This window comes from Styela clava, chromosome 12 (genome assembly GCF_964204865.1).
Source record: "Styela clava chromosome 12, kaStyClav1.hap1.2, whole genome shotgun sequence".
NCBI classification, from domain to species: Eukaryota; Metazoa; Chordata; class Ascidiacea; order Stolidobranchia; family Styelidae; genus Styela; species Styela clava.
Window position 1 is genome coordinate 10,836,238 of NC_135261.1, and position 23,168 is coordinate 10,859,405.

The 23,168-nt window shown below is 34.1% G+C and overlaps 3 protein-coding genes across 4 annotated transcripts; all 3 read left to right on the forward strand.

The window, feature by feature from the left end:
- The first annotated feature begins 865 nt into the window (after positions 1–865).
- Positions 866–4,597, forward strand: LOC120330488 (bifunctional peptidase and (3S)-lysyl hydroxylase JMJD7-like). 2 transcript variants are annotated; one of them, XM_039397452.2, is made up of 7 exons: positions 866–1,170; positions 1,767–1,927; positions 2,040–2,209; positions 2,450–2,604; positions 2,689–2,853; positions 3,645–3,781; positions 4,215–4,597. In XM_039397452.2, exons 1-7 carry the CDS (start codon positions 920–922, stop codon positions 4,349–4,351), a joined length of 1,176 nt encoding a protein of 391 aa, XP_039253386.2. In that variant the 5' UTR covers positions 866–919; the 3' UTR covers positions 4,352–4,597. The 2 variants fall into 2 exon arrangements, with proteins under 2 accessions (XP_039253386.2, XP_039253388.2); XM_039397454.2 differs by having other exon boundaries at positions 2,136–2,209.
- A 4,123-nt stretch (positions 4,598–8,720) lies between these two features.
- LOC120330493 (bifunctional peptidase and (3S)-lysyl hydroxylase JMJD7-like) lies at positions 8,721–13,574 on the forward strand. The gene is made up of 7 exons (XM_039397464.2): positions 8,721–9,001; positions 9,381–9,538; positions 9,669–9,838; positions 10,670–10,824; positions 10,909–11,073; positions 11,772–11,908; positions 12,194–13,574. Exons 1-7 carry the CDS (start codon positions 8,751–8,753, stop codon positions 12,328–12,330), a joined length of 1,173 nt encoding a protein of 390 aa, XP_039253398.2. The 5' UTR covers positions 8,721–8,750; the 3' UTR covers positions 12,331–13,574.
- Positions 13,575–13,987: 413 nt separating this feature from the next.
- Positions 13,988–17,342, forward strand: LOC120329885 (jmjC domain-containing protein D-like). The gene is made up of 7 exons (XM_039396677.2): positions 13,988–14,304; positions 14,631–14,779; positions 15,169–15,338; positions 15,924–16,078; positions 16,172–16,336; positions 16,559–16,695; positions 17,041–17,342. Exons 1-7 carry the CDS (start codon positions 14,054–14,056, stop codon positions 17,184–17,186), a joined length of 1,173 nt encoding a protein of 390 aa, XP_039252611.2. The 5' UTR covers positions 13,988–14,053; the 3' UTR covers positions 17,187–17,342.
- Positions 17,343–23,168: the final 5,826 nt, after the last annotated feature.

Below are 23,168 nucleotides of genomic sequence, written 5' to 3' on the forward strand. Positions count from 1 at the left end.
TGCAATTCGGCAAAGATTTATCAAATTTGAAAAAAAAAAATTCGTTGGTATTTTTAAGACTCATAGTCAATAGTCAATTTTATTTTATATGGTGACGTACTCGGTACAAACTTGGAGTAACTCATGCTGTTCAATGTTTATAATAACCTCGCTTTATTTTTCCATGAGGTTTTCTTGAATATGATTGTTCTGAATTTTGCACTATACGACGTCTTATGAACTGTATCAAACCTGTTAGATCAATATTACTAAATTTTATATACTTTCCATGTATTTTTCTCTCAAGTTCTGGCTCAGGAAGAAATTATGCAATGAGACAATAAATCCTGAACAGGCCCCGAGTAGTGCTATTTAACATCTTGCGTAACGTGAGAAGAGAGTTTAAACAATAAATCCAGCGGTGTCTAGGATAAGTTATATCCGGACATCAGTCATCTCCTGTCAATGTTGAAGCAAAAAGCGGAAGGCAGTTCGTGATGCGTGCAAGATGGGTAATATTTAAGTGCACATTGACCAGGCATTACGAACCTTGCTAACTTTATAAAAATGCGGTATAGAATAGAACTTCGCGATAAATATCATGTCGCTGCACTCCTGCATTTCTTTAAGACTTGGATCGAAAAGCTATAGGATAGCTGTAAAAATAGGGTTCGAAAATGTAAGATTTAAGTATTGAGATTAGAAAGAATGTTTAAGCATTAAAGATAATTTAATAGAAAGTACTCTCACTTATGGCAATCAGTAGAATAAATCGTTATTTCTGACAAAGTTAACAAATTAGGTTAAATAGATGAGATATAAGTACTTATAAATTATATTTTTTATAAAATATGTTTATGAAAAAAATACAAACACTTGTTTTAAATTTAGATGTATTTAAGTGAATCTTAAAAATATCATAAAATAGTATCATATCACCATGAAAATAGAATTTGTTACATTAGTATGGTTTGTTTCTCTGTCGTGCATTGTAGAATGTGGTGACCCTATGGGACATCTTCAACCCCTCGGCTCCCATATGCCTCCGATTAAAATAGATGTGATCGATTCTCCACCCAGTCCACAAGAATTTTTTGATAAATACATTAAAGTTAATAAACCGGTCGTCATCAAAGGAGCTGCAAAAGTTTTTAGCAATTATAAAACTTGGAGAGATGATGATTACTTGAGGTAAGATGTTTATTTTACTAGAAAAAAATGCTGTTGTCATATTATTATTATTGACCTACCCTTAATATTTATGAATTCGCATATTTTTGTGTGCACGCTTGGATCCCGAACGGCTGTGGTTTTAGTTCACGGCTTTGGAAGAAATTCTCCAAATTAGAATCGAAAATTATGCTTTTCAATTTCAAATGTCTTTTTTACTTTTCATTTGCAATATCGTCGTCATAAAATCACAAAAAAAAAAGTTTTTCTCATGTTCTATCATAGATTTGGCTCATTTAAAATGTTGCAATCATTTGAAATATTTTGTTGCAACATTAATAGTAAAATTTGCACAAAGCTGCTTTGAAGTTTTATCATTAGATTTGAAGCAACCGTTGCAGAGCGCGCTGATTGGTAGTAATTGATAGTTTAAAACCAAATGATAGCAAATTTGGGCAACATCATGGACTGCATACGGAGGCATACGGGGCTCAAAAGATTATCACAGTGGTGCAGGAAAATGTAAAAGTTTAATCATATGAGCATTATATAACACGAAGAGTTATTATTTCATTTCAATTATAACTTAATTTGTTTTAACAATTTCTACACCCCAGTGAAAAGTACGGTAAATGGATAGCTCCAACAGAACTCGGAAAGTTTGAGGCTCAAATATACGGAAAAATTTTTGAAATGAAATTTGCACGTTTTATAAGAAGCTATAAAAAGCGAGAACTCTGTATAATTCGGGACATTCTGCCAGAGAACCCAATGAGAGGTAATTATTTACTACTTTCTGTTATAAATTTTGTACTCATAAGCTAAGTAAACTACTATCCGGTCACCTACAAATATTTGTCATATATTCCACTAAAACGTACTCTTCTTAGACGAACTATCTTTTATAAAATCTATGTCGTGTGGTGGATACCAAGAACGGATTTTGAAAGTGATATTCCTATTTTCTTCTGGTTCTGCTCAATCAGCACTACATTGGGATTTGCAAGAAAATATGCATTGTTTGCTTGATGGTACGAAGAATTGGACAATTATTCACCGGGTAAATAATATTGTTCCTTGTATAATAAGTGAGACAAATATCAACTAATTTGTTATTTCAAACGTGGCGGGCTGTCTCCCTCAAATCTCACATTTTTGCATTAGTGTCGGGGGATTCGTACGAAAGATACGCAACTTAGACAAGTGCCTGAGCCAGTGTCAGGCATATATACTTATACACCAATTCGTTGGCTATTGTAGAGTTCGAATTCGAATAAGTGTATGGAATTTACCTTAACAGAAAGATCGACACATACTCCCGAAGTCGGATCATTCGTCAGTATATTCTGGAATTGATCCAAGAAGTGTTGACATGTACAAATATCCCGTAATGCAAGATATGCCTTGGTATCAAGCTCTCATTGAAGCAGGAGATTGTTTGTTTGTTCCGAATAGGTAAGAAAAGCTTGTCATATATTAATTTTGATATACAAAATATCTATACTTTGTGCATATAACTAAATATATTTTTTCAATTAGCGCGCCGCACTACGTGAAATCAGGAGATTCGAGGAATATGGCCTTTTCTATCTGGTTCGATGCCCCGAGATCGCTCAATCTAACAGACTGTCCGGAAAATGAAGCAGATTTACCTGAAATGGCGCCAATTGGCCATAGCGTAATATCAACCCTGGAAAGTGTAAAGTATGTCATACTCATAGTACTATATTATCATGAAACTTTATTATTATTATGAAGTAGTTGATTGCTTGAATTTCACAATACAATTTTGTGGAAACTTATTAATCAAATTACTAACTGGCGAATTACTACTGACACTACTGGATCACTTTAAGAAGCAATTATATACGAAACCACGCGCTTGATATTTAATTACAGCACTGTTTGTTCGTCGACAAATTTATCGAATTGAAAACACGTTTTCAGTGAATATGGTAAAGTATTTGAGTAGCAAAAGTGGTCATTCTCAGATGGGCCCGATATAGACCAAAATCTTTTTAACATATGCTACTTATTCTCGAATTTTTCACACTGTTTGTTTGGTATTAAAAATGCAATTTCATAGATAATATTGAAAATACCCGACCTCTTTTTTCTAAAAATTTGCCAATTCGGCTTTCATGACGTTATTATCTTTTTACCCAGAGCAAAATATTTACTCTTCAAGACGATACGAATAAGCAAGTTAAAATAATATTTGAACACATATATATATGATCGAGAAAAAGGATAGAAATTCATCAAAAGTTATTTACATCTTCAAGTCAATTTCTTTTATTACACCTATTCCATTTTTACTGTATTTCAAAAATTGCTAATTCTTTGGGTTTTTATCTGTTTTAATTTGTAGCCAGAAAAATGAATTTATCTTTTAAAAACCTAAAATGCGGCTGATTAAATAACATTAACACCTACCAATATATACTATAACAAATCCAGTGAAATAATGACCAGTTTTGTTTATTGTAATTCAGGGCCTTTTTGTATACAATGATAGATGATCGAAGTGATAGACTGTCCGTCTTCAAGTTCAACAAAATGGTTCAGGCATTTGGCGCAGACGAGATGACTTCGTCGGAACTTCGTGACGTACTCGACTCGGATAAAGACGGTGAGTTAGGCTTGAACTACATGTGGTATTGTATTACAGAGCACTGACTAATAGTTATTCATTCAAAAATACTGTATTGCATCCATCATATTTTTCATTTTTCATAAAGATAGGCCTGGATTGTGTTATTGTAAGCATTTCAATCAAAAAACTATGTTGTCAATGAATGATAAACAAATGACCCTGTTATTTAAATTGCTCTTTGAATAGTCCTCGAGCTTGTTTGAACTTGCGTGCTTACTTGTACGTAGTATATCCTTAAAGTATTGTGCATATTGAGTAAGCGATATTCTGAATGCGAATAAAACCAAACTGGCATTAATGATTCCTTATGAAGACAAAAGTGCAATGGTTTCATAAGTTTTGTTTCTTCTTGACTGAAACATTTAGGCAGCATATGTTCATAAACTTACAGGTATTTATATTCATGCAGGTTTCATTACCGCAGAAGAGATCGAAGCTTTAACGGATGTCACAGATGAGATGTGGCCGGTATTTTTATTTGACACAGATGAATACAAAGAGGTAGAAAACTTCAGTAAAAGTAAACAAGAAAAAGAGGAACTATAAAATTAAAACATTCAAAAAATTTGAAATAGGAATTTGTGAAAAATACCATGAATGTAAATTTATTTGCAATGATATTATTGTGCAACTATTTATGTTTTTTCAATTGTAAATAATATTGGGATGAAGTGCGTAACAATTTTGAAATAAAGAATTGAATAAAGAAAGTTTTAGATGAGCGTCACCACAAGCACTCATCCATAGATAGCCTATATCATAATGAAACCTCAAGTTGCTATAATCAGTGAATGAATGGCTCCAAATATGTGTAAATGTTTGACGGTGACGGTAGGTCTACTCTTGCTATTATACAGTTACACATGCAAGCGCTTTATCAACTACGGTTGCCTGCAAATTTCGTATACATTTTCATTCATTCTTATCATTGTCTTGTCAAAAATATCATTCTTGAGTAGGGTGAAACAAACGCGGCTTCGTTGTTTTTCTTAGCATACCTAGTAAATTGCATGCTCATGAGGCGCAGATAGCTAGTTTTTGTAGGAAGCTAACCTGACATAAGTTACGTGATCCATATTATGTGTACAACTCTTTAGAAGAATTAGGAGAACAATTAGACAGCGGTGCAATAGTGGGATTATTCCGGATCTCTTGAATAAAGTATTTCCTCGCAAGAAGTTCATGTTAATTCTCAGTTCCCGAGACGGTCCTCATAGTAAATATCTGCCATACACGTATGCAGTATGTTTTTGTGTTGTGGTTTTGGTAGCACATTGGTGTGGGGAAATGCACATACATTACACATGTTCTGGGAGTAGAACAGAGTCGTCCAACCTTTGTGGCCGAAGCGCCACATGTAGTTTACTGTTAATTGAGAGGGTCACTTAACATGTAGTTATGTTCTAGTTTTGCTACACTGACTTCAGGTTATTGAAAAAACAAACAATACCCTCACACCAAACTTGCACAATTATTAGAACAATAAAACCGTTGTTTTCCAACCATTGATGGAGCGCCACCAGTGGTTATTCCCGAAGGTTCCGCCAAAAACCGGCCAAGACGCTTGACCATTTTCATCGCAGCTCCCAACAAATCAATGCCTCTAGTCGTACCCTTAATAGGGACAATGGCTGCGAGCTCTGCGAGCCAGGAGTACAATATAAATTTACCCGCTTTTGCAATTAACGTTTCTGCTATAGAGTTCCCAAGCTCTTCAACACGACGAGTTATGATCTGTCTTGACATGCTATTTTTGCAAACACCTCTTTTATTTCCGGACATAAAACATTGGCAACCCGAACATTACATAATATACGTTCCTTGACGAATTCAATCTCAGAACGGCTTGGATTGTTTTGCGATAACATCATATAGAGTAGTAAAAGACCAAGAGTGTAAATTACTATGGCACTTTTATGTACCCATATTTTCTCCCAATTGGTTTCGATTAAAAATGGCTTGTTTGAAAGGGCTGGCAGAGGGCTTTTCAGGAAAAAAAACAAATTGTTTGTATCACATCTTTGTATACTACATCACTCGAAAAATAGTTTACTCAATTTTTATTTATTCAATTCTGAAAAATATAGCGCGGTCCACTCGAAATGCTTCCGCGGGCTACATATGGCCAGCAGGTCACGGGTTTGACGACCCTCGAGTAGAATATGCGCAATCAAATACACTGAAGTTTTAGACTTCGGCAGCGAAGGTTCAGGTTTTAAAAAAGAATTCGTTGTTATTTCAGACTCATGCTGTCCAATGTTTGTACCAACTTCGCTTCGCGGGTGAATTACTTCTGGACTAAATTAAAATTTTCCCATCATATAGTACTTCTTTCCAAATGATTGAAATTGTCATGAAATGCTATGCACCAAATTTATAAAACTAGAATTCGGTTGGAAACCGAAGACTTATCGATCGGAGGTTAGGGGATCCCCCAAAACAGTGATCTTACTCCATAGTGACACAGTGTGTCCCATCACTAATTAATTAATAACTCGCTAATTATACGACATAATCCATCCACAATCGATAGGCTCCTGTTCCGAACTATGATGAATGCACATGCAAAATTTGGAGCAGATTCAACCTCGCTTTCATGAGATATTGCGTGTATCTAACAGACAAACAAACAACAAACAAACAAACAAACGAGAATATCGGTCGGAGACCGAAGACTTATCGATCTTAGATCGGTAATTAGTTAATAACTCGCTAATTATACGACATAATTAACCCAAACATACAGACAGACAAACAGACAAATACCTATCAACATACTTACCGATCTTAAGATCAATAAGTAACAAACAAACAAACAAACAAACAAACAATCAGACAAATACCTATTAACATACTTACCGATCTTTTATTTATATAATACTCAAGTATGCATGGAAAACTGTTGTAATCATAGTAAACATGGGCAAGAATTAATTTTCCCATACAGTTTTTTAAATTTTATCCAATGCGACGTCCCATGAAACGTAACAATATTGATAGTTTAATAATATGATCATGTATCATCAGGTTTATGAGGAAAGTGTATAATGAATCCATAAAACGTGAGCGACGTCGGATGTTATGTAAAATCTTGTGTAACGTAGGATAGCAGTTTGAACAATAGATTGAAGAGTTTCTAGAACATCCTGCCATTGTTGAAGATACGCGTGAAAAGGATTTCGTGCGGTGTGCAAAATGGATAAAATTTAACTACATATTGGTAAGACATTGCGACATTGGTACACCTAATTTAATTTAAAGTTTTTTTTACGAAACTACAACATGTATCAAATATGTATGAGGCTAGATATTGTAACAATCAACTCAATGAGAGGTAAGCTCAAAAACATACGTTCACTCACGCAATGAACTCTTATGCCTGATGTATCTTTGGCGGCAGTAAACTATCTACCGGTATATACTTTATTATTGCAAGTTTCCCATGCTTATTTTATGGTGAGGTTACGTGCACATTCATAATTTATAATCTACCTGCGACCGCACAAAGTTCAATTGTGTTCAATTCAAGATATGACCTATAGATTGATGTAGTGAAGTATCAAAATTGATTATTCATGATTCCCAGTTATATATGTTTTGTTTCCACCAGATGAACTGTCTCTTATGTATTTCAAGATCTGGTCATCGGCACTGCATTAGGATCATGAGGAAAATATGCATTGTATGCTTGGCGATGCACAGAATTGGACAATCTTTCACTGGCGACGTGTGTCTACTATCTGTTGCTATAATATATATATATATATATAGAACAATGGTTAAAAAAAATTCAATAAATAAGGTATGTCGGTCGACCTGGTATAAAATGCGAGACATGATTTACGAAATGAAATAATACACATTATTACATGAGCCCACCATAACGCCGCCTTACCAATCTTCCATGGCGTAGGTGAGAAATTTAAAATAAAACAATCGGTAATTAATTCGAAAGCAATTTTAGTTTGCAATTTCAAATTAAATACCCTGTGATTTGAATTCCCATGGACAAGCCAGGCAAATCCGTCATATAAAATAAAGACCCGAAGTTATGTGTGAGAAGCAGTATTGCTTCCGTATGTGGCAGCGTTACATCCGTTCCTATATAATTGGCGTAACTTTATACCTTGCGTATGTTTGTACAATGTGAGTAATTATTATTTATTGCCAGAATTATAATCACGCCCGAATTGGAGTGCTTGATGTCCAATTATACAGTTGTGCCATTATTTTTAATGCTGGCCTTTTATGCTGCTATATTTCTATAATCCTCTCTCCCAAAATTCGTGCAATCACCAAAATATTCTTGCATAATCAGACACATGCAGTCAAACAGAGAAAAAAAATGATAACGCAAAGCGTATAGACACGATTATGTCCACTCATTATTTTTTATTGTGATAAATAATAAAGATGTTCAAAAATATACGGGAAATATAATTTATGCTTCCTTCCATGCCAAAGTTGGCTGAGGGATAATTGACATATTACTCAATGTGAACTTCTCTGCACCATATGGTTAAAGATTAGGCGTCATCATATCAATTAGTGAACAATGTGGTCAACGCATCCAAAGGAGCACGTGTCCAACGGACGGAGCTTTGTCGCAACGAAGTTGCATCAAATCGTATATACCAAAAAGGGTTTGATATCGGAAAGTAAAAAAGTCTTCAACGACGCAGAAAGCTTTTTACATTACTTACTTCAGAATTAAACGAATAGATCAGTCTCAGGGTTATATTAATTAGTATCGACAAAATGTTATATCATGGGTTCAGAATATCAAAAAGCAGACGACGTATCTGAAACCTTCAGGTTTTCGGAGGAAATTTAGATTCCACTGACGCTCGTAAATTGAAGCCGTAAAGGTAAAATAAAAATTCATTTCTACTAAGATATAATCCAACTCTGTTTAAAATCACAGATTATAAAATTAACAATTGCAATGAAGATCGAATTTTCATTTTTGCCATTTCTTGCTTCAGTATTTTATGTAGCCAAGTGTGATGACCCTCCAGGACATCTACAACCTCTCGGCTCCCATATGCCTCCGATTAAAATAGATGTGATCGATACTCCACCCAATCCACAAGAATTTCTTCATAAATATATTAAAGGTAATAAACCGGTCGTCATCAAAGGTGCTGCAAAAGTTTTTAGCAATTTCAATACTTGGAAAGATGATGATTACTTGAGGTAAGTTGTTTATTTTACTAAGAGAAAATGCTAGCGTCATAATATTATTGACCTACCTTAATAATTATGGATTTGCAATAGCACATACTAAAACATAGATAATACACATAATACTGAATTCTGTAATCTGTTTTTTGTTTGCCAAGCTTGCTTACCGAAAAGCAACCAGAAACAGATTTTGGGGAGTGATTGTGGATACTGTTTAATTCACGATACAATTGGCTAACATAAGGCATAACAGGGCTTATTACTTGATTTTATTATTACAGTGGTGTAGAAAAAAACGCAAATATCCAGTCATATGAATATTATATGACAAATAGAATTAGTTCATTTCAACTATCTAACTTAATTTGTTTTAACAATTTCCACACCACAGTGCAAATTACGGTAAATGGAACGTTCCTACAGAAGTCGGAAAAATTGAGATTCAATTTCCAGATATTATACCAATAGAGTTTGCACATTTCCTCAAGAGCTATAAAAAGCGGGATCTCTGCATAATTCGGGACATTGTTCCCGAGAACCCAATGAGAGGTAAAGATTTTATCAAGGTCTACAACAAATTTTGTACTGATATATAGGGAAAATGTTTCGTGAGAACAAGCAGCTGGGCACATACGAACATGTGCGATATATTCAATTAAAATACTCTTACTCTTCTCAGACGAACTATCTTTTATAAAATCTATGTCGTGTGGTGGATTCCAAGAACGGATTTCGAAGGTTATACTCCTATTTTCATCCGGTTCTGCTCAATCGGCAATACATTGGGATATGCATGAAAATATGCATTGTTTGCTTGATGGTACGAAGAATTGGACAATCATTCACAGGGTAAATAATATTGTTCCTTTCATAATAGGCGAAACAAATATTATAAATTTTAAGTTTATTGAATTTGCCACTAAAAACATTTGTACATTGTTTAATCACGGGTGTATTCGTGAAAGCAAAGTAGTGACAAGATATTTATGCCAACAGCACGCATTTGTCTAGATTTTGATAGATTCTTTTTGTAAGGAACACATTATGAAATCAATTTTCAAAAAATTGAAATCAATTTTCAAAAAATTGATTTTGTTTATATCTATTATTAAATTGAAAACACATTTACAGGTCATTACTTGCTTTCAACCTAGTACGAATCACTTTAAATACTTTACAATTACGATATTTTTGGTGACGTTTTCGATATTTATTCGCTGTTTGACTACTACTTAAAATCTTTTCAATAGATTAATTATTGATATAAAGTCTCAGAATTGTATTCTGTATAACGTCGAAATAAAAATCAAATATAGATTTCCTAGCGTCTCGACGTACCCTGCGGATTGTGATCGTTGGTGCGAGTCGCTTAGAGATTTAGTCAACGATACCTTTGACACTCAATCATTCATTACTCGAACGGTTTCAGTGTCTATACAGTCTAATTTCCTGGCGATTTGAAAGTGTCAAACTATCTTATATACTAATACTAAGTTAGTAGAAACTAGATTGTTGTGTCTATGTGTATATATAGAATATTGCTTTTTTCGAAAGCATTATTTCAAAACGAATTAGTATAATATTTACCAATTATATATCATATACAGCATACACCAATGATTATTTGGCGCAAATTATTGTGTTCACATTCGAATAAGTGTGTCAAATTTATTACAACAGAAAGATCGACATATACTCCCGAAGGCGGATTATTCGCCCGTATATTCTGCAGTTGATCCAAAGAGTGTTGACATGTACAAATATCCCGTAATGCAAGATATGCCTTGTTATCAAGCTTTCTTACAAGCCGGAGATTGTTTGTTCGTTCCAAATAAGTAAGAAATTTTTTTCATATATTAATTTTGACGAAATATCTATACTGTGCGCATATAACTAAATATATATATCTTTTCAATTAGCGCACCGCACTATGTGAAATCAGGAGATTCGAGGAATATGGCTTTTTCTATCTGGTTCGATGCCCCGAGGTCTCTCAATCTAACAGACTGTCCAGAAAATGAAGCAGACTTGCCTGACTCGGCGCCAATTGGCCATAGCGTGATATCAGATTTGGAAAGTGTGAAGTATGTCGTAATACTAGGTTTCCATAAAACATTATTATTATTAAGATGCACTGTAGTAATTTACAATATTAATTTCACAATACAATTTTGTGTAACCTCATTAACTGTCTGGCAAAAATCATGGTTTATCTCAGTTGGGATCAATATAAGACAAAATCTTTTTAAAATAAACTTAAAGTTTTGGAAGATCTTGAAAAAATTTCTAATGCAATATCATGGAAGATAATAAAAATCGCCGACCCTTTTTTTCTCAAATTCGATAAATTTGGCTGTGAAGTAAAATCATTCTTCGCCCCGGATTTGAAACAAAAAAAAAAATTTTCAATTTATAGACGATAATCAACAACGTTATAAAGTATAATAATGAACAACTTTATTTTCTCTTTACTTGAAGCAAATCTGACAAAATACTTACTCCCCTAGACGCAAAGAATAAACAAGTAGAAATAATATCTGAACACATATGATCAAAAAAGGGGATGGAAATAGAAATTTATCAACAGTTATTTGATTTTCTCAGTCAATTATATTTATTTACAATCGCTAATTTTTGATTAGTTACTTTGTAACCAGAAAAAGGTACTTAACTTTTAGAAACTCAAATGAGGTTGATTTCATGACATAAGCATAAGCACATTATATCCCATGATAAAAACGAAAAGTGAAATATTTGATCATTTTGGTTTGTTGTAATTCAGGGCATTTATATATACAATGATAGATGATAGAAGTGATAAACTGTCCGTCATCACGTTTGACGAAATGGTTCGCTCATTTGGTGCAGACGAAGAGACTCCGTCGGAACTTCGTGACGCACTCGACACGGATAGAGACGGTGAGTTGAGCTTTAAATACAAGTGATATTTTATTTCGGAGCATTGACCAATATTTATTTATTTAAAAATAATATTGTATTGTAATTATCACAGTGTTTCATGTTATATTTTTATGAAACATAAAAATGAACATCGCAGAAATAGCAAACTCCGAATGCGTTTAATTAACAAAACTGGCGTTAATGATTCCTTATTAGGGCAACAGCGTCAGAGTCATTTTTTCTTCGTCTTGAAACTTTTAGACAGCCTATGTTCATGAATTTACATGTCTTTATATTCGGCAGGTTTTATTACCGCAGAAGAGATCGAAGCTTTAACGGATGTCACAGATGAGATGTGGTCGGGATTTTTATTTGACACAGATGAATACGAAGAGGTAGAAGACTTGGGCAAAAGTAAACAAGAAAAAGAGGAATTATAGAACTAAAACATTCAAAAAACTTGAAATAAGATTTTGTGAAAATTACCACCAATGTGAATTTATTTGCGAAGATATTATAGTGCAAACATTTATTTCAATCAATTGTAAATAATATTATGAAGGTATGCGGTGCAAATTTTGGAATAAAGAACTGAATCGAAAAATTTTGAAAGAAGCGATGAACGAATGTCTCCAAATATGTGTAGATGTGTGCCCGTAGCAGTAATCCTGCCACATATGTAAACCAGAACCACAAGTGTGTGCCAATTAGATACACACTATCATTAATTTTCATCATTATATTTAATATTGTCATCAAAAAGCAACGTCTCATTTCACGCACTTCAGTAGATTTCAGAAATATCATTATTGGATAGGGTAATGGAAATGCAACCTAACAATTCTGTTAGAATGCCTTTAGACAGTTGAATGCTTAAGAGGTTTGCGTATAGCTGGTTTTTGTAGGAAGCTTACCCGGCCTAAATTGCTACAAATCTTCAAAAAGGGGTAGGAAAAATTTTCATATTTAGTCAACGGTGCAATAAGGGGGTGCGGAACTGTACATACATTGTGGCGTCCGCACAACACCTGATAGTATTTTATTCGTAATCCAACGTAGTAATGTTACAGGCGAAAATTTGTTTTTACAATATGATTGAAATAGGTGTTTAGGGGACTTATACTAATATCGAGCAAAATTATTTTTTTGCATATATATCAACTTCAGCTGAGCTCAAAATTTCTACAATATTGAGATTTTATGTTCCTGCAATTCGGCAATATTTTCGTTGTTATTTCAAAGACTCATGCTGTCCAATGTTTGTAATAACTTTGCTTTACGAGTGAATTACTTCGCGACTAAATTGAAATTTTCCAATCAGATAGTACATCTTGCTGAATGATTGAAATTGTCAAATCGTCATGTAATATTATGCTCCAAATTTGTGGAATACACATTGTTCAAGTATACGTGGCATGCGAACATGCATCACAAAATGTTTATATAATTTTTTAATACTTTTTTTTAATATACTCAAGCATATATGGAAAATTTATGTAATCACAGTATACATTGGCAACAATTTTTCCGAACAGTTTTCGTAAACACGATTTTCCTAAATTTTACACAATGCGTCGTCTTATGAAACGTATCAAATCAATTCTGATGGTTTAAAATTGCTATGGTAGCCTACACCATCAGGTTAATAAAGAAAATATGTGATGAATCCATGAAACCCGAGAAATGCCGGATGTTATGTAAAATCTTGCGTAACGCAGGAAGGCAGTTTGAACAATAGATCGAGTGATTTCTAGGAAATCCTGTCATCGTTGAAGAAAAATATGGGAAGCAGTTCGTGATGGGTGCAAGATGGGCAAAATTTAATGTTCAATATAATATAACTTTTCAATAAGTATCATGTCGCTGTGCCTCAGTATTTCTCAACATTTAGATGATAATATAGCTATGTTATATATATAAGGTCAGAAAATGTTAGATTCAAGTGTTGAGATTATAAAGAACGATCAATCAACTTATTTATTCGGAAGTACTCTCACTCCAGACTATCAGTTAAATGAATCTTCATCTTCTGCAAAAAATTAGCAACTTAGGTAAAAGAGATAAAATTAAAAGTACAAGATAAATACAAACACTTATTTTAAATTCAGGTGTGGTCTATTCATAGTAAAACCTTAAAAAACCAAACAATCGTACCGTATCACAATGAACATAGAATTTATTACATTGGTATGGTTTGTTTCTGTGTTGTGCATTGCAGAATGTGATGACCCTAAAGGACATCTTCAACCTCTCGGGTCTCACATGCCACCAATTAAAATAGATGTCCTAGATACTCCTCCAACACCTCAAGAATTTTTCGAGAAGTATATCAAGGTTAATAAACCAGTCGTCATCAAAGGAGCAGCTAAAGTATTTAGCAATTTCAAGACGTGGCAAGATGACGAATATCTCAAGTAAGATTTAAGAAGTTTCACTCAACCAGCAATTAATCCAAAACTAAGCCCACTTTCTCATTTGAGCATACCTTTATGTGACTGTAATTAGCTCGCCGTAGGCGGCGAGAATAGTTTTCAGTTAATCTCATACTACCGATAAGATACAAATAAATTTTACCATAAACATACAAGTCCGATAAGGTGTAATTTTAGTCATGTTAGAAGGTTGGTTATAAAGCACCAGTTATATAAGACAAATAATGCGTATTGTTTTTTGAAAATTATATATATATACTAACATTACAGAAAAGTTTTCAATCCTACTATACATTTGTATATTGCAGAAAGAAATACGGTAAATGGCTTGCTCCAGTAGAAGTTGGAAAATACGAAAAAAAAATTGTACTAATTCCATTTAAAGTATTTTTACGAAACTACAACAAGCATCCAATATGTATATCACGAGATATTGTACCGCTCAACCCAATGAGAGGTAAGACAAAAACTTAATTGCACTCGCACAATGAAATGTTGTGACTGATGCATGTTTCACCAATTTTTGACCCCAGAAAACTCTCTATATTATTTATAAAATGGCGCGTTTGCATGTACTCAACCATCATGTCAAGTCAAAATAAATAAGCACCCGCGAACATTCATTTACATGCACACTCATAATTTATAATCGACCTGCGTGAAAAAAGTGTCTAAGTTAGTAATTGCTGATTTGCTGTTTTTCCGAAATGAACAAGAACATCGCGTACCTGAAAACATCCACAAGATTTGAGATCTCAAAATAAAACATATAGATTAAAAAAATTGAAGTAATAAAGTCTAATTTATTTTTATGATTCATACCTATATATATTCTGTTTCCACCAGATGAACTGTCTCTTATGCAATCAATGTCATGTGGCGGATATCGAGAGCGGATAGTCAGAGTGATGTTTCTATTATCATCGGGATCATGCCAATCAGAATTGCGTTGGAATAATGAGGAAAATATGCATTGTATGCTTGACGGTACAAAGAATTGGACAATCATTCACAGGGTAACGTGTGTGTACTATTTATCACACAAAGAAATATAAAGGACAATTGTTCCAATGAGTACGTTGTTCAAAAATAAACAAAATAATGTTTGACGACATGGTATCAAACGCGAGGAAACAATACCGGTATAAGGCGAAAGGGCGAGTCATGGCCAATTCTTTTTATATCGAACTAATTAAAATACAGTGAACAGCCTGGGGATAAAAATCTTATATATCCGTTAAATAATTTTCAAAGCTTTAAACGATAAATAATATTATTTCGGTTTCATCTATCAAGAAAAATAGAGACATGATTTGCAAAGTCAAATTATACACATTATTACATCAGCCTACTCCAACACCGCATTACCGATTCCATGACGTAGTTGAGAAATTTAAATAAAACGCATTTAAATCACATAACAAATGGTTATCGTTCATTGTAAACAAGCATACCCCATAAAAGCTACAATAGGTTAATTCGAAAATTATTTTAGTGTGCAATTTTCAAACTCAAATGTCCTATTAACATGGCAATGAGAAAAAGTACAATTTTACATGCATGTTTTAGTAAATATACAAACATTTTTGAATTTTTAACAGAATGATCGCCATATACTTCCAAGTCATAGTCAAATGCCTATGTATTCTGCTGTAGACCCAAGAAGTGTTGATATGTACAAACATCCCGTAATGCAGGATATACATTGGTATCAAGCTTTCGTTGAGGCAGGAGATTGTTTGTTTGTTCCAAATAAGTAAGAAATGTTGTCGGGTTTTATATATCTTGTGTATGTGTATGTATGTTCTTTCTCCATTTATTCTTCAACTAAATCTATATTTCTGTTCAGTTCGCCTTACTACGTGAAATCGGGAGATTCAAGAAATTTGGGGTTTTCAGTCTGGTTTGCTGCACCGAGGTCTCTAAGTCTAAAAGATTGTCCAGAAAAAGAAGCTGACATGCCCAATTCTGCTCCAATCGGTCGCAGTATGATATCAGAAGTAGAATTTGTCAAGTAAGTATTGCAAAAACACGGTACTAACTAAAGAGTAGCATTAAAAAGCATTCTGATGTTATAAAGCTTCCGCAGTGAATAGTGTATAGTATTTGCCAACAAAAGTGTTATTTATGTTCGTGCATGTCAAATTTCTAGTAAAATAATGGGCGTGATATGGTAGTCAAATTAAATATAAGACCTGGATTTACTGAAAAAATATTTTCCTATAATTTATTACAGATCAATATTTTATACAATGATTGATGATCGCACCGATAAAGTATCAAGTTACGACTATCACAGCAGTTCTAATATTCCTCTCATGGATATAGAATCGAGATTATTGCTATTTGATATATTAGACTCGAACGATGATGGTGAGTTACAATGATCTACAATGAAAAGTCTGCTGTTTCAGTTTCCGCCACGGCGTGATTTGATAAAAAGCAATTTTGAATAGGTCGCAATACAACAAATGTGAAAGTATATAACTTGCAAATTTGTCTAATGGTACTATGCTAAACAATATCATATAACTCGTATGCGGAGTAATATTGAACTTTGTTTCATCTTCTCTCACAGAATATGCTCGAAGCGATCCCGCTTATCTATTAAGCGTATGTGCTCTTATATTCCAAACCAAATAAAGCTGCGTTATAAAGAAGCCACACGTAGCTTTTACATAAAAATTCATAATCTTTGATATGTTCATTCTTTTGCAGATTCCATCAGCGCAGACGAGATTGAAAGTATTTCTGACTTATCCGACCCTATTTGGAAAGATCTGATATATGACCAGGACGAGTATGAAGAGTTGGAGGATGAGAAAAAAACTGATGAAACTGGAAAAGATAAAACAGAGCTTTGAATATCTTAATGCCTTTGATGACATCGTAATTTGTGTAACTCAATAAAACCGGGGTGGGCAAATTTTTTTCAGTATAAGAGCAGCATGCAGCACATCATAAATACAGGAGAGCCGCCTAATTTTCAAAATTATTATTATTAAAGCTCATTAAATCATTTTGCATTGTATCTGTTACAGTTGTACCAATTTGGGAGATGCGCCTTTGTGTATTGCGACGCGAAACCGGCGTTTGGGCAATTATTCGCTTCGTGTTGTTGGTATCCAAGACTGGGACAACATCAGCAATATTGTTTTTCACAAAATCACAGTCATAGTATGGCTGTTTAGCACGATAAATATTCTATGATATAATCAAACTAGCTTCCCTTGTTGCATCGGAGTTTTTGCAAAATGATATATATAATAAATTTCTGCCATGCGGGGTTAATTATGTGCGAGGGGATTGCGGGAGTCCTCGCCGTCGTAGAGTGGTTGACGTAAGCGCTGATCGGTTATGACTTCCTCCACCATGCATCCTAAAACAAATAACTGGCATACTAATTCCCTATCCGACACTGACTGGTAACCGGACGATAGGCCGTGGTTCGTCTTTTTTTACCGCCACATAAATTTAAAAAAATAAACTAATAAAGTTTTTCGTAGTTGAATTTGGATAATAATTAATGCCAGCGAAAAGAGCCGCATTAAATCTCTGGCGAGTCTCGGTTTGCCCACAGTTGCAATAGTTGTTCGTTCATTTCACGCAGACCAATAACCGATACGCTTTAGCAGCATTTCATGAAACAAAAAAGCTATGCTCAAATATTTGGACACGGAAAGTAAAACGAAATATTTTATCATCAATTCCCCCAAAATCATGTGCGGTAACTTCCCAATACCTGTATCAGTACAGGGACTGTCAATAATCCATGCTACGGTCCGCGGGCCGAATTCGGCCCATTGGTTGATTCAATCTGGCCCGCCTGATGCTGCGACAACCAAACTAAAACCAAATTTTAATGTTTAAAATCACCTAATTAATAGTTGACATTGCGATCAAATTTAGTTTTGGCACGAGGCTTATTGTTTTCCACTTTGGCTTTTGTAACACTGTAAATATTGTTCATGAAATGTACCCGCTAGTCTATGTGAGCAAAAAACCTTGCTCACCCTTGGCTACCCTTCTCCATAAAAAACTTCCCACTTTGGCCTAACACGATCCGCTGACCTTCGCTGAGCACGGGATCCGCGGATATGCGACCGCCACAAAGTGCGCACATTTTGTTGACGTCATAGCACACAAATAACAAATCCCATAGAGTTCACAGTACAATTTAAAATGAATAAAATTGATATCGAAAAATACATTCTATAATCACTCAAAATTTTAAAGCAATTGGTCCAGTGAATAAAGAGAAAAACGATTTTTTCATAACGATAGGAAGAAAAATTCTCACATGATGAAAAAGAACAACATATTAACAAAACGATCTGCAGGCCACTCCGTGCCCAACAAAATCAACAACATAATCGCAAAAACGATTTATTGGTCCACTACGTTCCCAATCAGAGCAACAACAACATAATAACAAAACGATGCATAGGTCCACTCAGTGTAAGTAGGCTACCCCGTGCTGGAGGAATTATTTTCCGTCCAGCTGTTTTCCTGCCTGTTATATTTAAATGAGGCCACACAACTCTCAACACTCTCACTCAAATCTAACTATAAACTGACATATGTTCCAAAATTTATGTGTACATCATCGGGTCTCAGTGAGAACTTTATTGTATTTAAAAAAATGTATTACATTATCAGCAAAAAAACTAAAACCGGTTACTACAATAATGACTTTGTCTATCGAAATTGAAACAACTTTGAAGTAACAGAATCAGTGGAACTATTTCAGTAAGCAAATCGTTCAAACGACCTCGGAAAACCAATAGTGGAAATAAAAAGAGTGAATATTACCAGTTAAATTATAAAACATACACTCAAGCTTACAAACATATCTCATATACAAAGAAGAGAGAAGAATAGAATCTGAGAAGAAGAGGTCAAGTCAGATTAGCCGACACTGTTAGGAAGTTCGCAGTCCGCACCAGGCCCTCCAGAAAGGACGAGAACTCCGGATGATGTGCCAATGTGTCCCAATTGTCCAAAGTATCCCACCTGTCTCACTTGTCATTAGGGCGGGACACGTGCGACACATTGGACAAGTGTGACACGTGAGATAAGTGGGACACGTAGAATAAGTAAGACGCATGGGATAAGTGGGACAAGTGGGAAACGTGAGGAACGTGGAGCAAGTGGGACAAGTAGGACAAGTGGGATACGTGGGACAAGTAGAACACGCGGGATACATAGGACAAGTGGTACACGACATTTTTAGGACACCCGAAAAATTTGCATTTATCTAAGCTGCGTGTAATATTAAGGTATCGATGTGACTTAGACGTTATGTACCAGTTTAACAATGCGACCCACTTATTTAAGCGTGACTTTGTGAAATCGTGTCATGAACATCGTCATTGCAGCAAATGAACGAAGCTAGTCGCGGCGACAAGAATTTCAAACAAAAGGTAAGGAAAACGAAGGTAAACGTAAACATTGTTGAGTAGGATATATTCATGCCATGAAAATATGGAGAATTCGGTGAAGTTTGAAGAACTGAACTTGACTGAACACATACCTGAGAGTAACTTGTAAACGAAACTATATGCTCTCAATATACGCCCATTCAAACAGTCACTACGGCTCCACAATATCCAAATTACATTAACAGTATGGTGACGCATACATGTAATTCTAATTTTGTCTTGTTATTCAATTCCTTCGGCCTATGAACAAACACAACAAGAATATCCTTGTGCGACGTACGCATCTAGCACGTTGCAAAAGACAGCCAGAAGTGGACGGAATAATTCATTTGATGAAGCAAATGCATGAACGCATGTTAATGCTAATCTATCTTTGAAAATTCTATTGCACAAGTATGACTATCATTCATGAAATATGATGCTATATTTACGACGGGTATATATTATGTATATGAATATGTCTACTATATATAAGGAAATGCGATTTATAATAGAAGGCAGATGATAAGTTCTTTATATATACTCAGATTATTATCCAGAAAAGGTTGGACTGTTCGTATTATAATATTAAATTCTAATGAACTTTAACTGAGCATAATAGGGGATATTGTACCAAAAAATCCAATGAGAGGTAAGGTAATAGAATAAAGGGAATAACCACACTATGTAAAATCGGGAGATTCGAGAAATATGGCAGTTTGAATATGGTCTGCTGCACCGAAGTCACTCGATTTTAGGGATTGTTCATAAAACATGGAAAGGATTCCAAACTCAGTACCGGTAGGTCGAGCTATCAACATGTCTAGATTAGAATTTGTCACGTGAGTGTAGCAGAAAGAATATATCGTATTTTATAGCTAAATAAAAGGGTCAAAGTGTTATGGATTGTTGGTCTTGATCAATGTTTTTTACTCAACTCATAGATTATGTTATTAAGCTATGCCATAAATCAATGTGATTTTAAAAAATTAAATGTTATTACTCTAGTTTATGCTCAATTGCTGAATATAAATTCGAATTTTTCCATCTCATATAAGTGAATACTTATCTGAAATCTTATCATCTTATTTCCATTATTCCGCTTTAAACCTGAGAATTGTGATTGTTTACATTTAAAATTTAAGCAATACGACGATAACACTTAATAACGCTTATTGACTGTCCCCAATAGCTGGCTAATTTAACAGACAATATATCGATCATATAGGGCTATGCTATACAGCATGATAGACAACCGAAGCGACGACTTGGAAGAAGGGATAATATTTCAATAATATTGAATACTTCAGCGTGGGCGATGATAACGCTGAGAAAATATACGATGCAACAGATAAAGATCATGATGGGATTTCTATATAATAACGAATGGGATTTTGTTAATTTTATTTTTCATGTAGACAATTGTTGGCAAGTAGTTTTGTGACTTATTCGATTATCGGTTATTTCTTTTCTATTTATCAAAGATAAAATATCCATCTTTGTGTGGCTGTCGGGTGCATTGTGGACCTTTTTTCCTGATAGTGTTAGGTTGAAAGGTTTCTATTGGTCTTCCGTAACAATAAATTCACATGCAGCTTATTTAACAGTATTGATCACTAACGAGTAGTAATATATTTTTATAATAATAAATTCAATATAATTACATTTGAGCCAACTAATATCAGCATTGTTTTGGATGTTTATTTAACGTTAAAAGTGTTGCTAAATAGGAACTAAAGTCAATAGACAGTGGTAAATACGTGAAGTTGATGTGTTTTTCTTTGTATAGGCGTCATCACCGCTAAGGAGATCGAAGACACCAATGATGTATCAGATGAAATGTGGGATGAGTTTTCAATCGATTTTGATGAATATGAAGAACATGAGGAACAAGCCGATACTGACAAAAACGCAAAAGAAGAGTTTTAAAAATATTTGACAAAACGATTCAAACATTTCCCTGATTAATTTTAGTCAAACTAAACATTACCAATGCGTATTTTAACGCCATCACTTTAGAGTAGACAAATGCAAAAAACAACTTGTGTTTACAGTTAATACAAGGTACATAGAAAACGATTAGTATTTACGAGTATGTCTGCGCAGGCGTGTATGAATGATTGTTATATTTCATGCTAGACAATTCATTTAGAAAAGCGTATTTTGTTATCAGCCAATTGTACTGTGATTGATTGCGTTTATTTCTTGTTCGTCTCATGTGCAGCATCAATGTATTCGAACGATCTTTGATTCATTACGTTGTAGATTTAAGATGTGTTTTTAAAATTGGCTGCACTCGGGGGCCTTTAAAATTGAATATTTCATTCATGATTTTTTTTTCTTGGCACTGGAAGTTACTTTGTGTACAATTCATTGTAAAATTCAAAACGAATAATGTCTGACAAACTTCCCGTCAACTCAAAAATTTGTACATTTTGACAACTGAAAATAAAAGCATGGTGAAAGCAAATTAACAACACAAACAAAATAAAACATACAAATTTGCTAGTAATTTTATTTAACTACTTAGTAGTAATAGCTACGCTCCACAACAACAATAAACTTTAAATTAACTAAATATCGTAATTCAACACGTGGTGCATTTGACGCGTCCATAATTTAATTACCTCCTCAAAACATTTACAATTCACTCAAACGGACTCACATTATTATTCAGAGATTATTAAAGAGCAGCATTGTGCCACTCATTTTTTTCCATCTGTTGGGTAAAACTTCACTAATGTAAAAATCATGATTTAGCGATATTCAAGTTGGGTTAGAAAAAAGAGACTAGGTAGAAGTCAATTCAATAGCAGACTTTGTTTGGAATTAACAGGACTCAAACATGCTAATCTTGAGACTCATAGACAAACAGTGCGTGGACACACTATCCAAATATCTCCAACTCGATTCTATCTAGTAAAAGTGGAAGGCATTGGTTGACGGCATAGATGAATGGAACTCATCCGAGGTTTCGGGCTGTCATTACTTACACAAAATTGAATAATTAAAAGACAGGAGACGATAAAAATATTATAGATTTCAACCAACTTTGATAATGCAGGTATTCCATACTAAATCCACAAAATAGTAAAAACTTAAAATTAATCTCTCAAATGTACGAATATCTTTATTTAATTGATTTATTGCATCTGAAACAAGAATTCGCCACTTGCATAGCTTAATGCTTCTACTGTGTTAATTTTGATAATTTTGTCAAATCTTACAATCGTGAGCTGAATTTCTGTTATGCGTGACATTGAGTATGGTGACATTCATTCTTAACTAATCAATTCATTTATTACCTGTTAACCCACATTTAGCCCACCCCGTATATATCGTTCTTTTCACCTATTATGAAATAAGCTTCAACAAGAAATAATATAGTATGCCATTGTACAAAACAGCAGAAAATAACAATTACAT